At 35.7% G+C, this 18,354-nt stretch overlaps 1 protein-coding gene across 1 annotated transcript in view; it reads right to left on the bottom strand.

The window, feature by feature from the left end:
- CF2H8orf34 (chromosome F2 C8orf34 homolog) overlaps positions 1 to 18,354 on the bottom strand; it is a 402,422-nt gene that overhangs the window by 246,618 nt on the left and 137,450 nt on the right. The window contains 1 exon segment of the mRNA XM_047842390.1: positions 9,731 to 9,903. Within this exon segment, the coding sequence (XP_047698346.1) occupies positions 9,731 to 9,903 (173 nt within the window).

Raw genomic sequence — 18,354 nt, 5'->3', positions numbered from 1 at the left:
GACAATCTAGGCTTTAAAATAGACAGTATCAAGAGATGCAGAAGGGCATTATATCATAATCAAAGGGTCTATCCACCAAGAAGACCTAACAATTATAAACATTTATGCACCAAATGTGAGAACACCTAAATATATAAATCAATTAATCACAAACATAAACTCATCGATACTAATACCATAATAGTAGAAGACTTCAACACCCCACTCACAGCAATGGACAGATCATGTAATCAAAAAATCAACAAGGAAACGATGGCTTTGAATGACACATTGGACCAGATGGACTTAACAGATATACTCAGAACATTTCATCCTAAAGCAGCAGAATATATATTCTTCTCCAGTGCACATGGAACGTTCTCCAGAATAGACCGTATACTGGGACACAAATCAGGCCGAAGTAAGTACAAAAAGATTGAGATCATACCGTCCATATTTTCAGACCACAACGCTATGCAACTCGAAATCAACCACAAGAAAAAATTTGGAAAGGTAACAAATACTTAGAGACTGAAGAACATCCTACTAAAGAATGAATGGGCTAACCAAGCAGTTAAAGAGGAAACTAAAAAGTATGTGGAAGTCAATGAAAATGATAACACCACAAACCAAAACCTTTGGGATGCAGCAAAGGTGGTCCTAAGAGGAAAGTATATAGCAATCCAGGCCTTCCTAAAGAAGGAAGAAAGATCTCAGATACACAACCTAACCTTACACCTTAAAGAGCTGGAAAAAGAACAGCAAATAAAACGCAAAACCAGCAGAAGACAGGAAAGCATAAAGATTACAGCAGAAATTAATGCTATCGAAACCAAAAAAAAAAAAACCAGTAGAACAGATCAATGAAACCAGAAGCTATTTCTCTGAAAGAATTAACAAAATTGATAAACCACTAGCCAGTTTGATCAAAAAGAAAAAGGAAACGACACAAATAAATAAAATCAAGAATGAAAGAAGAGATCACAACCAACACAGCAGAAATAATAAGAGAATATTATGAGCAATTACATGCCAATAAAATGGGCAATCTGGAAGAAATGGACAAATTCCTAGAAACATATACACTACCAAAACTGAAACAGGAAGAAATAGAAAATTTGAACAGACCCATAACCAGTAAGGAAATCGAATTAGTAATCAAAATTCTCCCAAAAAACAAGAGTCCAGGGCCAGATGGCTTTCCAGGGGAATTCTACCAAACATTTAAGGAAGAGTTAATACACCTATTCTCTTGAAACTGTTCCAAAAAATAGAAATGGAAGGAAAACTTCCAAAATCTTTCTATGAAGCCAGCATTACCTTGATTCCAAAACCAGGCAGAGACCCCACTAAAAAGGAGAACCTAGACCAATTTCCCTCACGAACACGGATGCAAAAATCCTCAACAAGATATTAGCCAACCTGATCCAACAATACATTTAAAAAAATTGTTCACCACAACCAAGCAGGATTTATACCTGGGATACAGGGCTGGTTCAATATCCACAAAACAATTAACGTGATTCATCACATCAATAAAAGAAAGGACAAGAACCATATGATCCTTTCAACAGATGCAGAGAAAGCATCTGACAAAATACAGCATCCTTCCTTAATAAAAATCCAAAAGAAAGTAGGGACAGAAGGAGCATACCTCGAGATCATAAAAGCCATATATGAACGACCCAATGCTAATATCATCCTCAATGGGGAAAAACTGAGCTTTCCCCCTAAGGTCAGGAACAAGACAGGGATGTCCACTCTTGCCACTGTTATTCAACACAGTATTGGAAGTCTTAGCCTCTGCAATCAGACAGACAACACAAAGAAATTAAAGGGATCCAAATCGGCCAGGAGTAGATCAAACTTCACTCATCACAGATGACATGACACTCTATATGGAAAACCCAAAAGATTCCACCAAAAAACTTCTAGAATTGATTCATGAATTCAGCAAAGTTGCAGGATATAAAATCAGTGCACAGAAATCGGTTGCATTCCTATACACCAACAATGAAATGACAGAGAAATCAAGGAAACGATCCCATTTACAGTTGCACAAAAAAACATAAAATACCTGGGAATAAATCTAACCAAAGAGATGAGAAATCTATACATTGAAAACTATAGAAAGCTTATGAAAGAAATTGAAGAAGACACAAATAAATGGAAAAAGATTCCACGCTCCTGGATAGCAAGAACAAATATTGTTAAAATGTCGACACTACCCAAAGCAATCGACATATTCAATGCAATCCCTATCAAAATAATACCAGCCTTCTTCACAGAGCTAGAACAAATAATCCTAAAATTTGTATGGAACCAGAAAAGATCCTGAATAGCCAAAGCGATCTTGAAAAAGAAAACCAAAGAAGGAGGCATCACAATTCCAGACTTCAAGCTACACTACAAAGTTGTAATCATCAAGACAGTATGGTACTGGCACAAGAACAGACTCTCAGATCAATGAAACAGAATAGAGAACTGAGAAATCGACCCACAAAGCTATGGCCAACTAATTTGACAAAGCAGCAAAGAATATCCAATGGAATAAAGACAGTCTCATCAGCAACTGGTGCTGGGAAAACTGGACAGCAACATGCAGAAGAATGAACCTGGACCACTTTCTTACACCATACACAAAAATAAAGTCAAAATGGATGAAAGACCTCAATGTAAGACAAGAAGCCATCAAAATCCCTAAGGAAAAAGCAGGCAAAACCCTCTTTGATCTTGCCCGCAACAACTTCTTACTCAACACGTCTCTGGAAGCAAGGGAAACAAGCAAAAATGAACTACTGGGACCTCATCAAAATAAAAAGCTTCTGCACAGCAAAGGAAATAATTAGCAAAACTAAAAGGCAACTGACAGAATGGGAGAAGATATTTGCAAATGACATATCAGATAAAGGGTTAGTATCCAAAATCTACAAAGAACTTATCAAACTCAACACCCAAAAAACAAATAGTCCAGTGAAGAAATGGGAAAAAGATATGAATAGACACTTCTCCAAAGAAGACATCCAGATGGCCAACCGACACATAAAAAAATGCTCCACATCACTCATCATCCGGGAAATGCAAATCAAAACCACAATGAGATACCACTTTGCACCTGTCAGAATGGCTAACATTAACAACTCAGGCAACAACAGATGTTGGCGAGGATGTGGAGAAAGAGGATCTCTTTTGCACTGTTGGTGGCAATGCAAGCTGGTGCAGCCACTCTGGAAAACAGTATGGCGGTTCCTCAAAAAACTAAAAATAGAACTACCCTAAGACCCAGCAATTGCACTACCAGGCACTTATCCAAGGGATACAGGTTGTGCTGTTTCAAAGGGACACATGCACCCCCATGTTTATAGCAGCACTATCAACAATAGCCAAAATGTGGAGAGAGCCCAAATGTCCATCAATGGATGAATGGATAAAGAAAATGTGGTATATATATATATATATATATATATATATATATATATATCTACACACACACACACACAATGGAGTATAACTCGGCAGTCAAAAAGAATGAAATCTTGCCATTTGCAACTACGTGGATGGAACTGGAGGGTATTATGCTAAGTGAAATTAGTCAGTCAGAGAAAGACAAAAATCATATGACTTCACTCATAGGAGGACTTTGAGAGACAAAACAGATGAACATAAGGGAAGGGAAACAAAAATAATATAAAAACAGGGAGGGGGACAAAACAGAAGATGGGGAACAAACTGAGGGTTAAATATGGAGAACAACCTGAGGGTTATGGGAGGGATTGTGGGAAGGGGGATGGGCTAAATGGGTAAGGGGCCCTAAGGAATCTACTCCTGAAATCATTGTTGCACTATATGCTAACTAATTTGGATGTAAATTTTAAAAAATTAAAAATAAAATTAAAAAAAAAGATTATTCCTCTTTTAACCTACCTTCTATGCTTCTTTAGTTCACCACTATAGCCTCGTAGGCAGAATCTGTGCCCTTTCTCTTGTCTCTAGGCAGAAATTAAAGGACTCTCTTTGTATTAACGTCCAGGTTGTTGAAGAGATCATAAAAAGTTTCACACTTCATTGTCGCATTTTGGCTTATGCGTAAGAGTTCTGGTTTTTTTTTTAATGTTTAGATGTGATGCTTTTAATTTTTTAACGTTTATTTATTTTTGAGAGAGAGACAGAGCACGAGCAGGGGAGGGGCAGAGAAAGAGGGAGATGCAGAATCCGAAGCAGCTTCCAGGCTCGAGCTGCCAGCACAGAGCCCAACATGGGGCTCAAACTCACAAACCATGAGATCATGACCTGAGTTGAAGTCAGATGCTTAACCAACTGAGCCATCCAGGCGCCCCTATGTGAAGTTTTCATAATTACTTTAGCAGACACTAAGTGTTTTATATATATATAAACACACATATACAGGCACTGTGTATATATATATATACACACATATACAGGCACTGTGGGTGCTGAGCTGCAGAAATAAAACACATTTCCTTGTCATTCTACTCATCTGAAAGTAAATACCTGTACTTTGAATCTAAGATGTTCTTTTTCATATTGGTCTCACGCAGTATCTAGCACATTACCTTGTGTTAATGCTCAATAAATAATAAATCCGTTTTTCTTTTAGACTCCATTTTTAAACACACTAAATAAAGTAAGAATTAATTTAAGCAGATCTATAGGAGTCTTCCAACTTGAGAGATACAAAAATCCAGGAAATATATTGGTAGTGAAACAGGATAAGGAAAAATATGTAGATTGGGCTGTCAAAGATGAGGAACAAAGGGCAGATTATAAATGTGTAATTCCTATTCAACAGCCAACAATGATCAAGATCATTTTCATAAAGGTTGAAGGAAGTGTTTCCTTTAGTCTTATTAAAATACATGGTTTGGTCATGAAGACAGTGCTAGGCTATGAATCCCAGACACTGATTACGTGTTGACTGCCTAGGAAGAGTCCACCTATGAGTCTATGATTCCACAGGTGACTAGTAATGAGTTTCATAAAAGAATAACTTGAGTTAGGATATGTATTTCCTAAAGAAATAAATGAATGAATTCCTAAATAAATGAGAAATAACAAATTTTTAACTTATCAAAATGCCCTATCAACATTCTGTAATAAATGTGTGATTTAGTTATATGCCATTTTGGCTTTCAAAAAGAAATGAGTGAGTCATAAGATACATTTGTTTTAGATATTTTTAAGGCTTCTGTTTTTGATTCCTTTGAAAGATTAATTTTCCATTAATCAACATTCTTTCTGCTTAAAATTTACATTAGAATATCCCTAAATTACTAAGCTTGACTTAGTCTCTAACATATGTATTGCATAGTTTCTATCATGTCTACAACAGCTAAAATCTGACAATATTAAGGTTATTTCTTTGTTCTTGGACTTCTCATGAAAAAGAGTGTCCTTTGTCCATTTTCTTCCTTCCTATTCTGGTTTATTTTCCATCTTGTCACTTATCACTGCTTGAACGTATGGTACATATTTTTATATTTATTTACTTGTTTATTATTTGTCTCTTGCTGCCAATTGAGGAAGCTCCAAGAGGAAGGGAACACTTTCAGGCTTCATTAACAGATATCCCACAAGCAATTATGAACTTTAATGAAAAGAAACATTTCTTAATGGAAAGTGAATTTAGCTTTTTAAAAAATATTTAATATATATTTCTAAGTTGTAAGATTTTCTATTCATTTTATGGCATATTTACCGTCTGATAGCAATGTTCACTTAACAAAGTCAATTTACCAGATCTTATAATATGTATTGATATTCTTGTTTTAATAAAGTGATTCAGCTCAGAGGAGTTTCATTAAGCTTTCAAGGCTTGATAAGCCTATTTACAAATGCATATTACGATTTAGCTAGTAATTTTAGGAAATCCATTACCCAGCTATTGCAACGTTTAATTAAAATTATATGTTTATTACATTCAATTTTTATTTACATTTGTATTATCAATGTGTGATTATTTTTTAATAACTCTAAATGTGCAATCAACACATAGGCTTTCCCATTAAATGGTTAGACAAGCCATAACAATTGATGCCAACTGGTAATATCTAACAATCTCAGAAAGCCTTCAATCATTTCCCAATGCCTTCACCTCTCTCTTTTACAAATCCCTGTTCCTTTTCTTGTTCAGATGTTTTAATTTCTTTCTTAACCTTCCTTAATAGGACCTTTAGAGAATCTAAGAAAGAAAATGCCCATCTGCACATACACAGAACACTTTCCACATAATTTATTTTTTTTAATATTTATTTATTTATTTTGAGAGAGAGAGAGCACGCATGCAAGCAGGGAAGGGGCAGAAAGAGAGAGGGAGAGAGAGAATCCCAAGCAGGCTTCATGCTGTCAGTGCAGAGCTGGATGCAGGGTTCCATCTCACAAACCATTAGACCATGACCTCAGCCGAAATCAAGAGTCAGACGCTTAGGGGCGCCTAGGTGGCTCAGTCGGTTGGGCGTCCGACTTCAGCCCAGGTCATGATCTTGCAGTCTGTGAGTTCAAGCCCCACATCAGGCTCTGTGCTGACAGCTCGGAGCCTGGAGCCTGCTTCAGATTCTGTGTCTCCCTCTCTCTCTGCCCCTCCCCTGCTCATGCTCTGTCTCTCTCTCTCTCTCTGTCAAAAATAAGTAAACATTATAAAAAAAAATTAAGAAAAAAAGAGTCAGACGCTTAACCGACTGAGCCACCCAGGTGCCCCCATTTTCCACATAATTTCATTTAAAGAGATTCACAGGGGTACCTGGGTGGCTCAGTCGGTTATGTGTCTGACTTCAGCTCAGGTCATGATCTCACAGTCTGTGGATTTGAGCCTCACGTCAGGCTCTGTACTGACAGCTCAGAGCCTGGAGCCTGCTTCGGAGTCTGTGTCTCCCTGTCTCTCTTCCCCTCCCATGCTCACGATCTGTCTCTGTCTCTTAACAATAAATAAACATTAAATTTTTTCAAAAATAAAGAGATTCACAGATCTCTTGGGTCCATCAGAGACCATGTAGGGGTCATGAACTCCAGGTCAGTAGCTCTTGTCTTATCCTATTAGTTTCTCCATATTGCCCTTATAACTGCCTTCATATTTTCACCAACTTAACCATTCAGGTGACAAATGTGTATGCTAAAGTTGCTAACCCCCTTCATACAATGGTCTATATGCAGGACCTTAGGAAAAAAATTGGCTATGTACTAAAGATAGAGTGTTATAATAACAGACACTCAAATAAGAGTTGAGCAATTAACAACAGGAAAAACTGTGATAGGAAGGGGCAAAAAGTTAAGATAGACTATAAACAATCCTTCTTATAAATAAGCTTTATTTAGCAGATATCTACTAACAGCCTTCTATGTGCCTCCTTCACTCACATAACAGATGTCTACTGGCAATGACAATGATCCAGGCCCAGTAGGGGAGAGAAAAATGGAAGAATTCATCTTTGAAAATTAAATCTCCTACCGAAGTCTATAATATAATTTAGTCTGTTAATGTTTAAGACTGGTAAGTTATACTACAAGTTCATTACTAAAAACAAAAGCTAACACTCTAGTTATAGCCTCTAGAGTCATTAAAAAATTTCCCCCAATCCATTTTTATTCCTCCAAATAAAATCTAATGCTATGTGAATTCCTGGTATAAATTCAAAATCCTGTTTTGTACTAGAAGATAGGAGAGACATAGTTTCCCACCCATAGTTTGTCACTATTTTTTAAGCCAAGTTCAGACACACATGCATTCTTTCTGCTCTGCTGGGGCATCGGGGCAGGATTTCACCTTTCTTCATTTCACAGGTAATACTTCAACTCATAATTTAAAGACAGAGAATAATAAAACTAAACATGACGTTTCATAACAAATATTTGAAAGAGAGCTTCATGGATTGAGTTTTCTGGCTAAGGAATTTGACTAGTATTGAAGGAAAGATTCCCCTTTATTGGGTATTCAAGAGGGAATCAGAGCTCACTGAAGCTGGGAAGAAAATAGAAGCACTAACATTTGCAATAAATAGCTCCGATTATTATTATGACTAAATGAAAGCAAAATGAAAGTTGACATTTCTCTATTTTACATTAAAGATCTGGCAATGAATAAAGATAAAGGTCTAGTGGGTTTCATAAGTCTGGTATTAAAAATAAAATTACCCTCATTGACAGATGAAATTGATCTGGCATTTCACAAAAGAAGGTAAATGGATTTTTAAAAATGGTTTCCTTCTCCTTATATAGGACTATTTAAATAATTTAAAAGTTATTTCTCATGGAAATAGAATCAATTTTCTATATGCCTTGAAGCACATTAATGAGAATTCTGAATTTCCTTCCTTCTAGTCAAGTGATAAGTCAAAATAAAAAACCCTTGAAAGCTATTACATTGTAGAAAATACAATTTTCTCCTTGAGAAAGAATAGTTATTGGTTGCTGCTAAATTTAATGTAGGAAATACAAAGTTACTGTGGCCATGCTATCAATAGGAAAATCTCTTCTGTGGTGGTCGGCTAGTAGCACCCAAAGAAAGTTTTAGCTCTGTCACATTTTAACTCAGGAGTATTTAAATCTGTTTTCTCAGTCTCGTGTAAGTCTTGCCTCCATAATGCTTTTTCACTCCAACTTCCTAGTGGAAGTTTTCATTTTGGGTTTTATTCACTGCAATTGCTATTAAAAAAAAAAAGTTGTTCTGAATGCACTTTTTCTAATAGATATAATCTGGACTACCCAGGTGTCAAAACTACCCTACTTCTACTAGCATATGGAAAGTTAAGGCAAATCTCCCACCACCATTTTGAGTCATCATAGGACTGAGTAAGTGAAATACAGACTTACAAATTTACAAATGATAAATACTTCAAAAATTAAACACAGCAAATGAAAAGAATTGTGTTCAATCAGGGGCACCTGGATGGCTCAGTCAGTTGAGATTCCAACTCTTGGTTTTGGCTCAGGTCATGATCTCAGGGTTTGTGGGTTTGAGCCCCACATTGGGCTCTGCACTGACAGTGCAAAGCCTGCTTGGGATTTTCTCCTTCTCCCTCTCTCTCTGCCCCTCCCCAGCTTGCTCTCTCTCTTTCTCTCTCTCTCTCTCTCTCTCTCTCTCTCTCTCTGTCTCTCTCTCTCTCTCTGTCTCTCTCTCTCTCTCAAAAAAGAAATAAACATAAAAATTTTTTTTTAAAGAATTATGTTCAAACATAGTTACCAGCTCCAAACCTAAGTGGCTCTAAACTAAGGTTTTTCTCTTGTATTCTCTTGTATTCCTCTTGTATTGTATTGTAAATTTCTTGTATTTAATATCTCTTGTATTCTCTTGTATTTTCTCTTGTATTTTCTCTTCTGCTTTGTGCAGTCTATTGTACATTTAATAATTTTATTTCCCCTAATAACCAACTACATCTCTCTGGTAAATGAGAAGCCCTCCATCTCCAGTTCTTAACAATCAGTCACTCCCTGCCCAGCATTATAGTGGGTCTCGGCTGACAGCCTATGTATTTCAAATTATTTCTCTATTTGGTCTTAGTAGCAAAGAGATGGTGACATTCTTAGATATAAAGAAAAAATCAAAACCAAAATCTAAAAGCAAATCTAGTAAAACTTTAATTTTATAACAGAGAAATTAACTTTTATCTTATGTGGAACCCAACATAATTTTCTATACAAAATTGCTAAGTTATCGTCAAAATCATGCACCTGGATTTATTTTCCCTTTAGCTTCCAACGACTAACCAAATTCAGAATCCTGGAAAGCATCTCATCTCACCTTCCTGCAGGGCTGGAGCTAGTGTCTTCATTTTCCCATTGTTCATTTTTACTTCTTGGAACTGGGGGCTGTAGCATTTCAGCTGCTAGTGGGTCAGCATCATTCTCTTCTCGACCAATCCATTCTCCAATCACACGGGGTCTCAGAAGAGAAGAATTAAATGCCACTGTTTCCTAAAGAGGAGAAAAGAATATACTGACTCAGATCACTTATTAATAGGACAGCAGGGAAATAATTTTGTCTACAGTTTCAACTACTTCCGTAAATCAAAATGTTCTTTTTCTTTCTGAATTGACTAAAAATTTCCATTTTTATTAGATGACTTATTCTTTGTAATTTGTGCTGACTCCTTTAGGTCACCGTGACAAAGGATCCAGGAATGAAATCTTTTATTTGGAATCAGAAGGCTGCATGTGTGTTCTCAGGAAGGACGAGCTGAGACTAGCATTTGTGACAGAAAGAAAAGTGTGCAGTAAGGCGCACACAGTGAAAGAGCTTAGTGTTACTGGGAAATGATAAAAATTTCTTAGGAGGAAACTGGGGTGAGGTAAGGGAATAAAGTCAAGAGACGGCAGTGGAAGGATGGATTGTCTCCAACTGTGAAACATTTTGGACTTGGAGCCATCCAGTGTAGGTTAGAAGCAGGGCAACATCAATAACAGGTATGCTAGCTAATCAAAACACGTTAAAGTGATCTTTTTTCATAGACTTGGGTATGATGTGGCTCTTTCAATGATACTTTAACCATTTAAATCATTTAATATTTTGAAAGGTTCTACTATCAAAATAAATAAATAAATTTTAAAAAAGCGATGCCTGGATAGCTCAGTTAAGATTCCAGATCTTGACTTCAGCTCAGGTCATGCTCTTACAGTTTCTGGGTTGGAGCTCTGTGCAGTCTGTTGTACATATTGTACACTGGCAATGCAGAGCCTGCTTAGGATTCTTTCTCTCTCCCTCTCTGCCCTACTCATGTGCGCTCACTCTCTCTCTCACTCTCTCTTTCTCTCTAAAAATAAATTAATAACCTTTGAAAGGTACTCAAATACTAGATGTGAGTCATTGCTAGAGATATCTCAGTGAGTGAGAAAAAGGCCAGTTAAAAGCAGTGCCTACTCTATGATTTTAGTTTTAAAAATTCATATGGGTGTATATCAATGTTGTGTGCTGATCTCAGCCTATCAATAACCAATGTTGTGGTTCTTATTATGATTGCAAGATGCCCTTCATCAATAACCATCAGGAAGCTCAGAAAAATTAAAAGTTTATTGTTTATAAGGCCTGCAAATTACGCAGCACACCTGGGGCCACACTGTGAGGTCACAGGTTGACAAGAGAGAGAGAGCTAGCAAGCAGTATGTTGGGGTTCTGTTTTTATTGGGGTTGAGGGTGGAAGCCTAGGGTTTTGTGGGCTCATTCTATATTGGTGAATTTAAAACAGAAGAATGGGAATTTAAAGCACAAGGAGAGAAAAAAACAAGAGGCCCAAAAGGTCAGTACTTGAAATCAACCAAGATCTCTAACACCAAAGAGCTTCAGTCAGGGGAGGTGGCCTGGCTCTGTATCTAGTCTACTGTGACTGACAATGTGTTTACTGGAGACAGCCATCTTTGAAGTGGACACTTTGACAATCAAGGTTTAAGTACAGCATTTGCATTAAAAAAAGGAAAAATAAAACCAATTGTCAGAGTTTATACTATAATTCATCATTCATACACTAATCCTACTCATTTATTCATTTTTTTATATTTATTAAGACCTACCATGTGCCTGAAACAGCTTGATTTGTTGGGGAAACAATGGTAAGACCAAAATTTTGTGGATTTATCTAAAAAGAGGAACTTCAGGTAATTTTAGTTTCTTCTTTGGGTGCTTCCTTCTATGTCTTTGCAATATTATGATTAATAGGAAGTCATTGCCAAAAGAATGAGTATTAAAAATATCCTGAGCTGAGAAACAGGCTTGCATTAAATTATGTTTGCTATAGTTTTTAGTATGACAAAAGTTTTGAATAATTTCTTAAAGATGCAGACCTGGCCTTCTGAGTTTTTATAATTCTCCAAAATATTATACAAATATAATACAATAAAAATATGGCATAACAATATACAATGTAATATTAATTAATATGCAAATATAATACCAAAGGCAACATGTGAAATATGATTAGGACATATTTCATGAATATCCAAGTGATATAAAGGGACAGAAAGTAGTTATATATCTTAATATTGATTCTCTAGCTCACATAAAAATATACCAGATAAATTTTAGTAATTTAACAAATAATCAGAATTCCTTCTGTATTTATGTTCCCACAGTCAGGAAATCAAGGAACTATTATGGAACTATTTCAACTGTGAAATCATGTAATCAAATTACTGTTTTGAAACTACAAGAAAGGCACATTCAGGTATAACAATTTAATACGATTTGAAGCAAAAGAATTAAAATTAACAGCAATATTGTTAAATTTTAAAACTGTATTTGTTTTTAAAAGCAAGCTGAGGCAAAGTTCTGTTTTAGAATTTTAAAAAATTATAAATACATTCACAGCCTCAGAACCAGTTTTGATCTATGCGTCTGAAATGTTATTTATTTTGTGAATTTCACTTTCTCCAAATGTAAAACAGTGCAGATGCATATTACAAAACCCACTGTATCAAATGAATTAGTAGGCAGCACAGTTAAACCACAGTTTTCTGTACATATGCTAGATGCGATTATTTAAGGATGTGGACTACGTTAAAACCACTTCTATTTTTGTGATATAAATGTGAAACAAAAGGTGAAAAGAACAGCAAGAATGAGCAAGTTGGGGAAGAGTGGATGCTTGGTTGTGAAAATGCGCAGAGTAACAGAACAGAGAATTGATGGGGCAAATTTTGATCCTATGAAGTTTTATTCTATAGATAGAATATTAAAAAGGTTGGATAATTAGTTCAGTGTTATTAACTGCATTTATGTAATGAAGCAGAATTGGGCTTGGAGATTTATCTTATAGACTCAACAGAGAAGAATGGGGGCAAGAGAAAGGAGTGGGTTTGGGCACTATCGATGAGAAATGTGAAATAGAATTTAGAGTTGAATGTGATCAAAAGTTGAGAGCTGCAGAGAATTTTCTAGAAATAACTTCCTGGTCGCTTACTGGGAAATTAAATAAAATGATAGATGTCACTGCTGTGGACAGTAGAGCACTGAGAGAAGGATAAATTGTTTTAACAGTAGCTGAAAGAAGAAATTCGGTGGGAAATAGCTGATGGGCAAAGAAATACAAAGAGCCGCAAAGAAGGTCAGAGGAGTTAGGAAGTTAGCATTTTACAAGTGAAAAAACCGGAACTCTACTTTTCTTATTTATTAGAATGATCAAAGCTCTTTTTATATCTATGCCTTCTTAAAATGTTACATTTATAAAAATTCTTGAATGTAACCTATCTACTTGTAATAGATTAAAATAGCAAATTTTCCTTGGATGTATCACTTATATTTGATTAAGCATAATAAACATAAATTTTTATGAAAGGATTTCAGTGAAGAAAGCAGTTCTTAACACTACATACAATGTACCACAAATATCACTACATAGCAAAAGACATTTTAAAATGCACATTAAAAGCAGTACATTCTTGAAAATATTTTAAGTACATGGTAAATAATTTAAATGTCAATTCTAAACAATGTAAATACTAATTATTCCTCAAAAATGTATAAGTACTGGGGCACCTGGGTGGCTCAGTCGGTTAAGCATCCGACTTCGGCTCAGGTCATGATCTCACGGTTTGTGAGTTCAAGCCCCACATCGGGCTCTGTGCTGACAGCTCAGAGCCTGGAGCCTGTTTTGGATTCTCTGTCTCCCTCTCTCTCTGCCCTTCCCCTGCTCCTGCTCCGTCTGTGTCTTTCAAAAATAAATGAATGTTAAAAAAATTTTTTCTAAATGTATAAGTACATATTCCTTTGCCCTCCCTAAGATCAGAAGTCTCTAGAGTTGAGATTCTTAAGCAAGTCTGTTTAAATTTAATAAGAAAAGCATTTATGGCCAAAAATTCACCCAAGATCACAAATTTGCTTAGTATTTCCAATCAGCAGAAAGCTAACCTATCCAAGAAGAAGTTACAGTAAACCAGGCCTACTCTGTCCAAGTAGCCTGCTCCCACTGGCTAATCCACAATGAATCCAACTGCTCTCACCACTGGTTATCAGTACATGTGATCATATTCCACATTATTTGTTTTCTCTCCTTTTTTTAACTTTCTATTTATTTTTTTAATTCCACTGTAATTAACATACAGGGTTATATTCATTTCAGGTGTATAATACAATACAGATTCAAAATTCTATACATTACTCAGTGTTCATTATGATAAGTGTACTCTTAATCCCTTCAGCTATTTTGTCCATTCCCCCTCCAACATCCCTTTGGTGACCACTAATTTGTTCTCTATATTTAAGAGTCTTGTTTTTTCTGTCTTTTTTTTTTGTTTGGTTTGTTTCTTAAATTCCACATGAGTGAAAACATATGGTACTTGTGTTTCTGATTCACTTATTTCACTTAGCATTATACCCATAGATCCATCCATGTTGCTGCAAATGGCAAGATTTCATTATTTTTTATGGCTGAGTAATATTACACTATATGCCTATCTATCTATATATACCACACCTTATTGATGGACACTTGGGTTGCTTCCATATTTGGCTACTGTAAATAATGCTGCAGTAAACACAGGGGTGCATATATCTTTTCGAATTAGTGTTTTCATGTTCTTTAGGTAAATATCCAGCAGTGGAATTACTGGGTCATATGGTGATTCTATTTTGAATCTTGAAAAACCTCCATGCTATTTTCCAAAATGGCTGCACCAGTTTGCATTTTCACCAGCAGTGCACAAGCATTCCTTTTCTCCACATCCTCCTTGCCAACACTTGTTTCTTGTTTCTGGTTTTAGCCATTCTGACAGGTGTGAGGTGGTATCACTGTAGTTTTGATTTACATTTCCATGACGATGAGTGATGTTGAGCATCTTTTCATGCTTCAATCTTCGGCTCATTTTTAATTGGATTATTGGTTTTTTGAACTGTATAACTGTTTTTATATTTTGGATATTAACTCCTCATCAGATATGTCATTTGAAAATATCTTGTATTCAATAGCTTGTCTTCTAGTTTTGATGATTGTCTCCTTTGCTGTACAGAAGCTTTTTATTTCCAAGTAGTCCTGAGAGTTTATTTTTGCTTTTATTTCCCTTCCCTCAGGAGACATATCTAGAAAAATGTTATTACACATGATGTCAAAGACATTACTGCCTGAGCTGTCTCCTAGGATCTTTATGGTTTAAAAACTCACATTTAGGTCTTTAATCCATTTTGAGTTTATATTGTGTGTGGTGTAAGAAAGTGGCCCAGTTTCATTCTTTTGCAAGTTGCTGTCCAGCTTTCCCAACATCATTTCTTGACTTTTTCCCATTTAATATTCTTGCCTCTTTTGTCAAAGATTAATTGACCATAGAATCACAGGTTTATTTCTGGTTTCTTTACGCTGTTCTATTGAACTACGTGCCTATTTTGTGCCTTTACTATACTGTTTTGATTACTACAGAATTGTAGTATATCTTGACATTGGGGATTGTGATTACTCCAGTTTTGTTCAAGAATGTTTTGGCTATTTTGTGGTCCCATGAAAATTTTAGGATTATTTGTTATAGCTCTGTGAAAATGTTGTTTGTATTTTGATAGGGATTGCATTAAATCTGTAGATTACTTTGGGTAGTATGAACATTTTAACAATATTTGTTCTTCTAATCCATGAGCAAGAAATATTTCCCATCTTTCTGTGTCCAGTTACTTTCATCAATGTTTTATAGTTTACAAAGTACAGGTCTCCTCACCTCCTTGCTTACATTTATTCCTAGGTCTTTTGTTATTTTTGGTACAATTGTAAATGAGATTGTTTTCCTAATTTTTCTTTCTGCCACTTTGTTATTAGTGTAGTGTTATTAGTCCATAGTGTATAGGAATGCAATGGATTTCTCTATATTGATGTATTCTGCGACCTTACAGAATTCATTTATCAGTTTTAGTAGTTCTTTTGCAGAGGTTTTAGGGTTTTATATATACAGTATCATGTTATCTACAAATAGGGAAAGTTTTACTTCTTCCTTACAAATGTGGATGAGTTATTTATTTACGTATGTATGTATGTATGTATGTATTCATTTTTCATGTCTGATTGCTGTGGGTAGGACTCCCAATACCATGTTGGATAAAAGTGGTGAGAGTGGACATCCTGGTCTTGTTTCTGATTTTAAGGGAAAGCTGTCAGTTGTTCAGAACTGAGTATGAGGTTAGATGTGGGTTTTTCACATATGGCCTTGATTATGTTTAAGTATGCTCCCTCCTAACCTACTTTGTTGAGAATTTTTATCATGAATGGATGTTGTGCCTTCTCAAATATTTTTCTGCATCTATTGAAATTATCACATGATTTTTACCCTTTCTCTTGATATATCACATTGATTGATTTGAAAATATTGAACCACCCTTCTATTCCAGGAACAGATCCCACTTGATCATGGTGAATGATTTTTTTTAACATATTGTTGGATTCAGTTGCTAATATTTTGTTGAGGATTTTTGAATCTATGTGCATCAAGGTTACTGGCCTGTAGTTCTCTTTTTTGTAGTGTCTTTATGTGGTTTTGGTATCAGAATAAAGCTGGCCTCAGAATGAATTAGGAAGCTTTCCTTCCTCTTCTCTTTTAGAGTAATTTGAGAATAACAGATATTAACTCTTCTTTAAATGTTTGGTATAATTCACCTGTGAAACCATTTGGACCCAGACTTTTGTCTGTTGGGAGCTTTTTGATTACTGATACGATTTCATTGCTGGTAATCAGTTTGTTCAAATTTTCTTTCTCTTCCAGATTCAGTTTTGGGAGGTTATATGTTTCTAGGAATTTATCCATTTCTTTTTGGTTGTCCAATTTGTTGGCATATAATTTTTCATAACATTCACTTATAATCTATGCTGTCAGTTATTGCTTGTCTTGCATTTATGATTTTATTTAGTTGTCTTACTTTTTTATGGGTCTAGCTAAAGGTTTATCAATTTTATTGATCTTTTCAAAAAACCAGTTCCTGGTTTCATCGATCTGTTCTACTGTTTTTTGTTCTTTTTTTAGTTTCTTTATTTTATGTCTGCTCTACTCTTTATTATTTCCTTCCTTCTACTGGTTTAGGTTTTGTTTGTTCTTCTTTTTCCAGCTCTTTTAGGCATAAGGTAATGTTGAGATTTTTCTTGCTTCTTAAACTTCCTTCTTAGAACAGCTCTTGCTGCAGCCCAAAGATTTTGGATCATTGTGTTTTCATTTTCATTTGTCTCCATACATTCTTTATTTCTTGGTTGACCCATTCATTGTTTAGTAGCATTTTATTTAGCCTCCACATACTTGTGGTCTTTCCAGATTTTTTGTGGTTGATTTCTAGTTTCATAGCATTGTGATCAGATGTGATGCATGATGTGATTTCAATCTTTTTGAATTTGTTGAGACTTGTTTTGTGACCTAACATGTAATCTGTTCTGGAAAATGTTCCATATGAACTTGAAAAGCATGTGTACTCTTCTGTTTTAGGATGTAATGTTCTGAATATATTTATTAGATGCATCTTGTCCAATGTGTCATTCAAAGCCACTGTTTCCTTGCTGATTTTGTTTGGATGTCTATCCACTGATATAAGCAGGATGTTAAAGTCCCCAACTACTATTGTATTACTATCAGTTACTTCCTTTATGTTTGTTATTAACTGCTTTATATATTTGGGTGCTTTCATATTGGGTGCATAAATATTTATAATTGTTATATCTTCTTGTTGCGTTGTTCCCTTTATGATTAGATAGTGTCCTTGTCTCTGATTACAGTCTGTTTTAAAGTCTATTTTGTCTGATATAACTACTGTTACCCAGGCTTTCTTTTCACTTCCATTTGCATGATAAATGCTTCTCCATTCCTTCACTTTCAATCTGCATGTGTCTTACCTCCAAAATTAGTCTCTTGGAGGCAGCATATAGATTGGTCTTGCTTTTTTGTCCTGATCTTTCATTTGAGACACATCCCTCTGTCTCCTCATTTTGTCTATCTCTCTGTACCTGTTTTCATGTGTCTGAAGAGTCAGTTACATCTTCTGCTCTTCAAAATAGTGGCCTTATGAAGGAGAGGTCCTGCAGTGCCCTGTAGTACAATGTCTCCTATTTACCAGACCCTGGTGCTTCAGGGATGTCTCCTATGTGTGCTACATGTGCCTTAATATTGTGGCTGACAGGGTGCCTGGGTGGCTCAGTCAGTTAAGCATCCAACTTTGGCTCAGGTCATGATCTTAGAGTTTGTAAGTTTGAGCCCCACATCAGGCTGTCTGCTGTCAGCACAGAGCCTGCTTCAGATCCTCTGTCTCCCTCTCCCTCTGCTGCTCCCCTGCTTGTGTGCACACTCTCTCTCTCAAAAAATAAACTTAAAAAAAATTTTTTTAATTCTGTTGCAGCTGAGCCATTTTTGCCTTCAGTCCTGTCATGTGCAATGGCTCTCTTTGCCCTTTGTGAGCAGGGTTTGGTCCCTGTGTTGGTAATGGGCAGT

The sequence above is a fragment of the Prionailurus viverrinus genome, chromosome F2, assembly GCF_022837055.1.
Source record: "Prionailurus viverrinus isolate Anna chromosome F2, UM_Priviv_1.0, whole genome shotgun sequence".
Lineage (NCBI taxonomy): Eukaryota > Metazoa > Chordata > Mammalia > Carnivora > Felidae > Prionailurus > Prionailurus viverrinus.
Note: the sequence above shows the minus strand (reverse complement) of the source record. Positions and strands in the feature narration are given on the sequence as shown.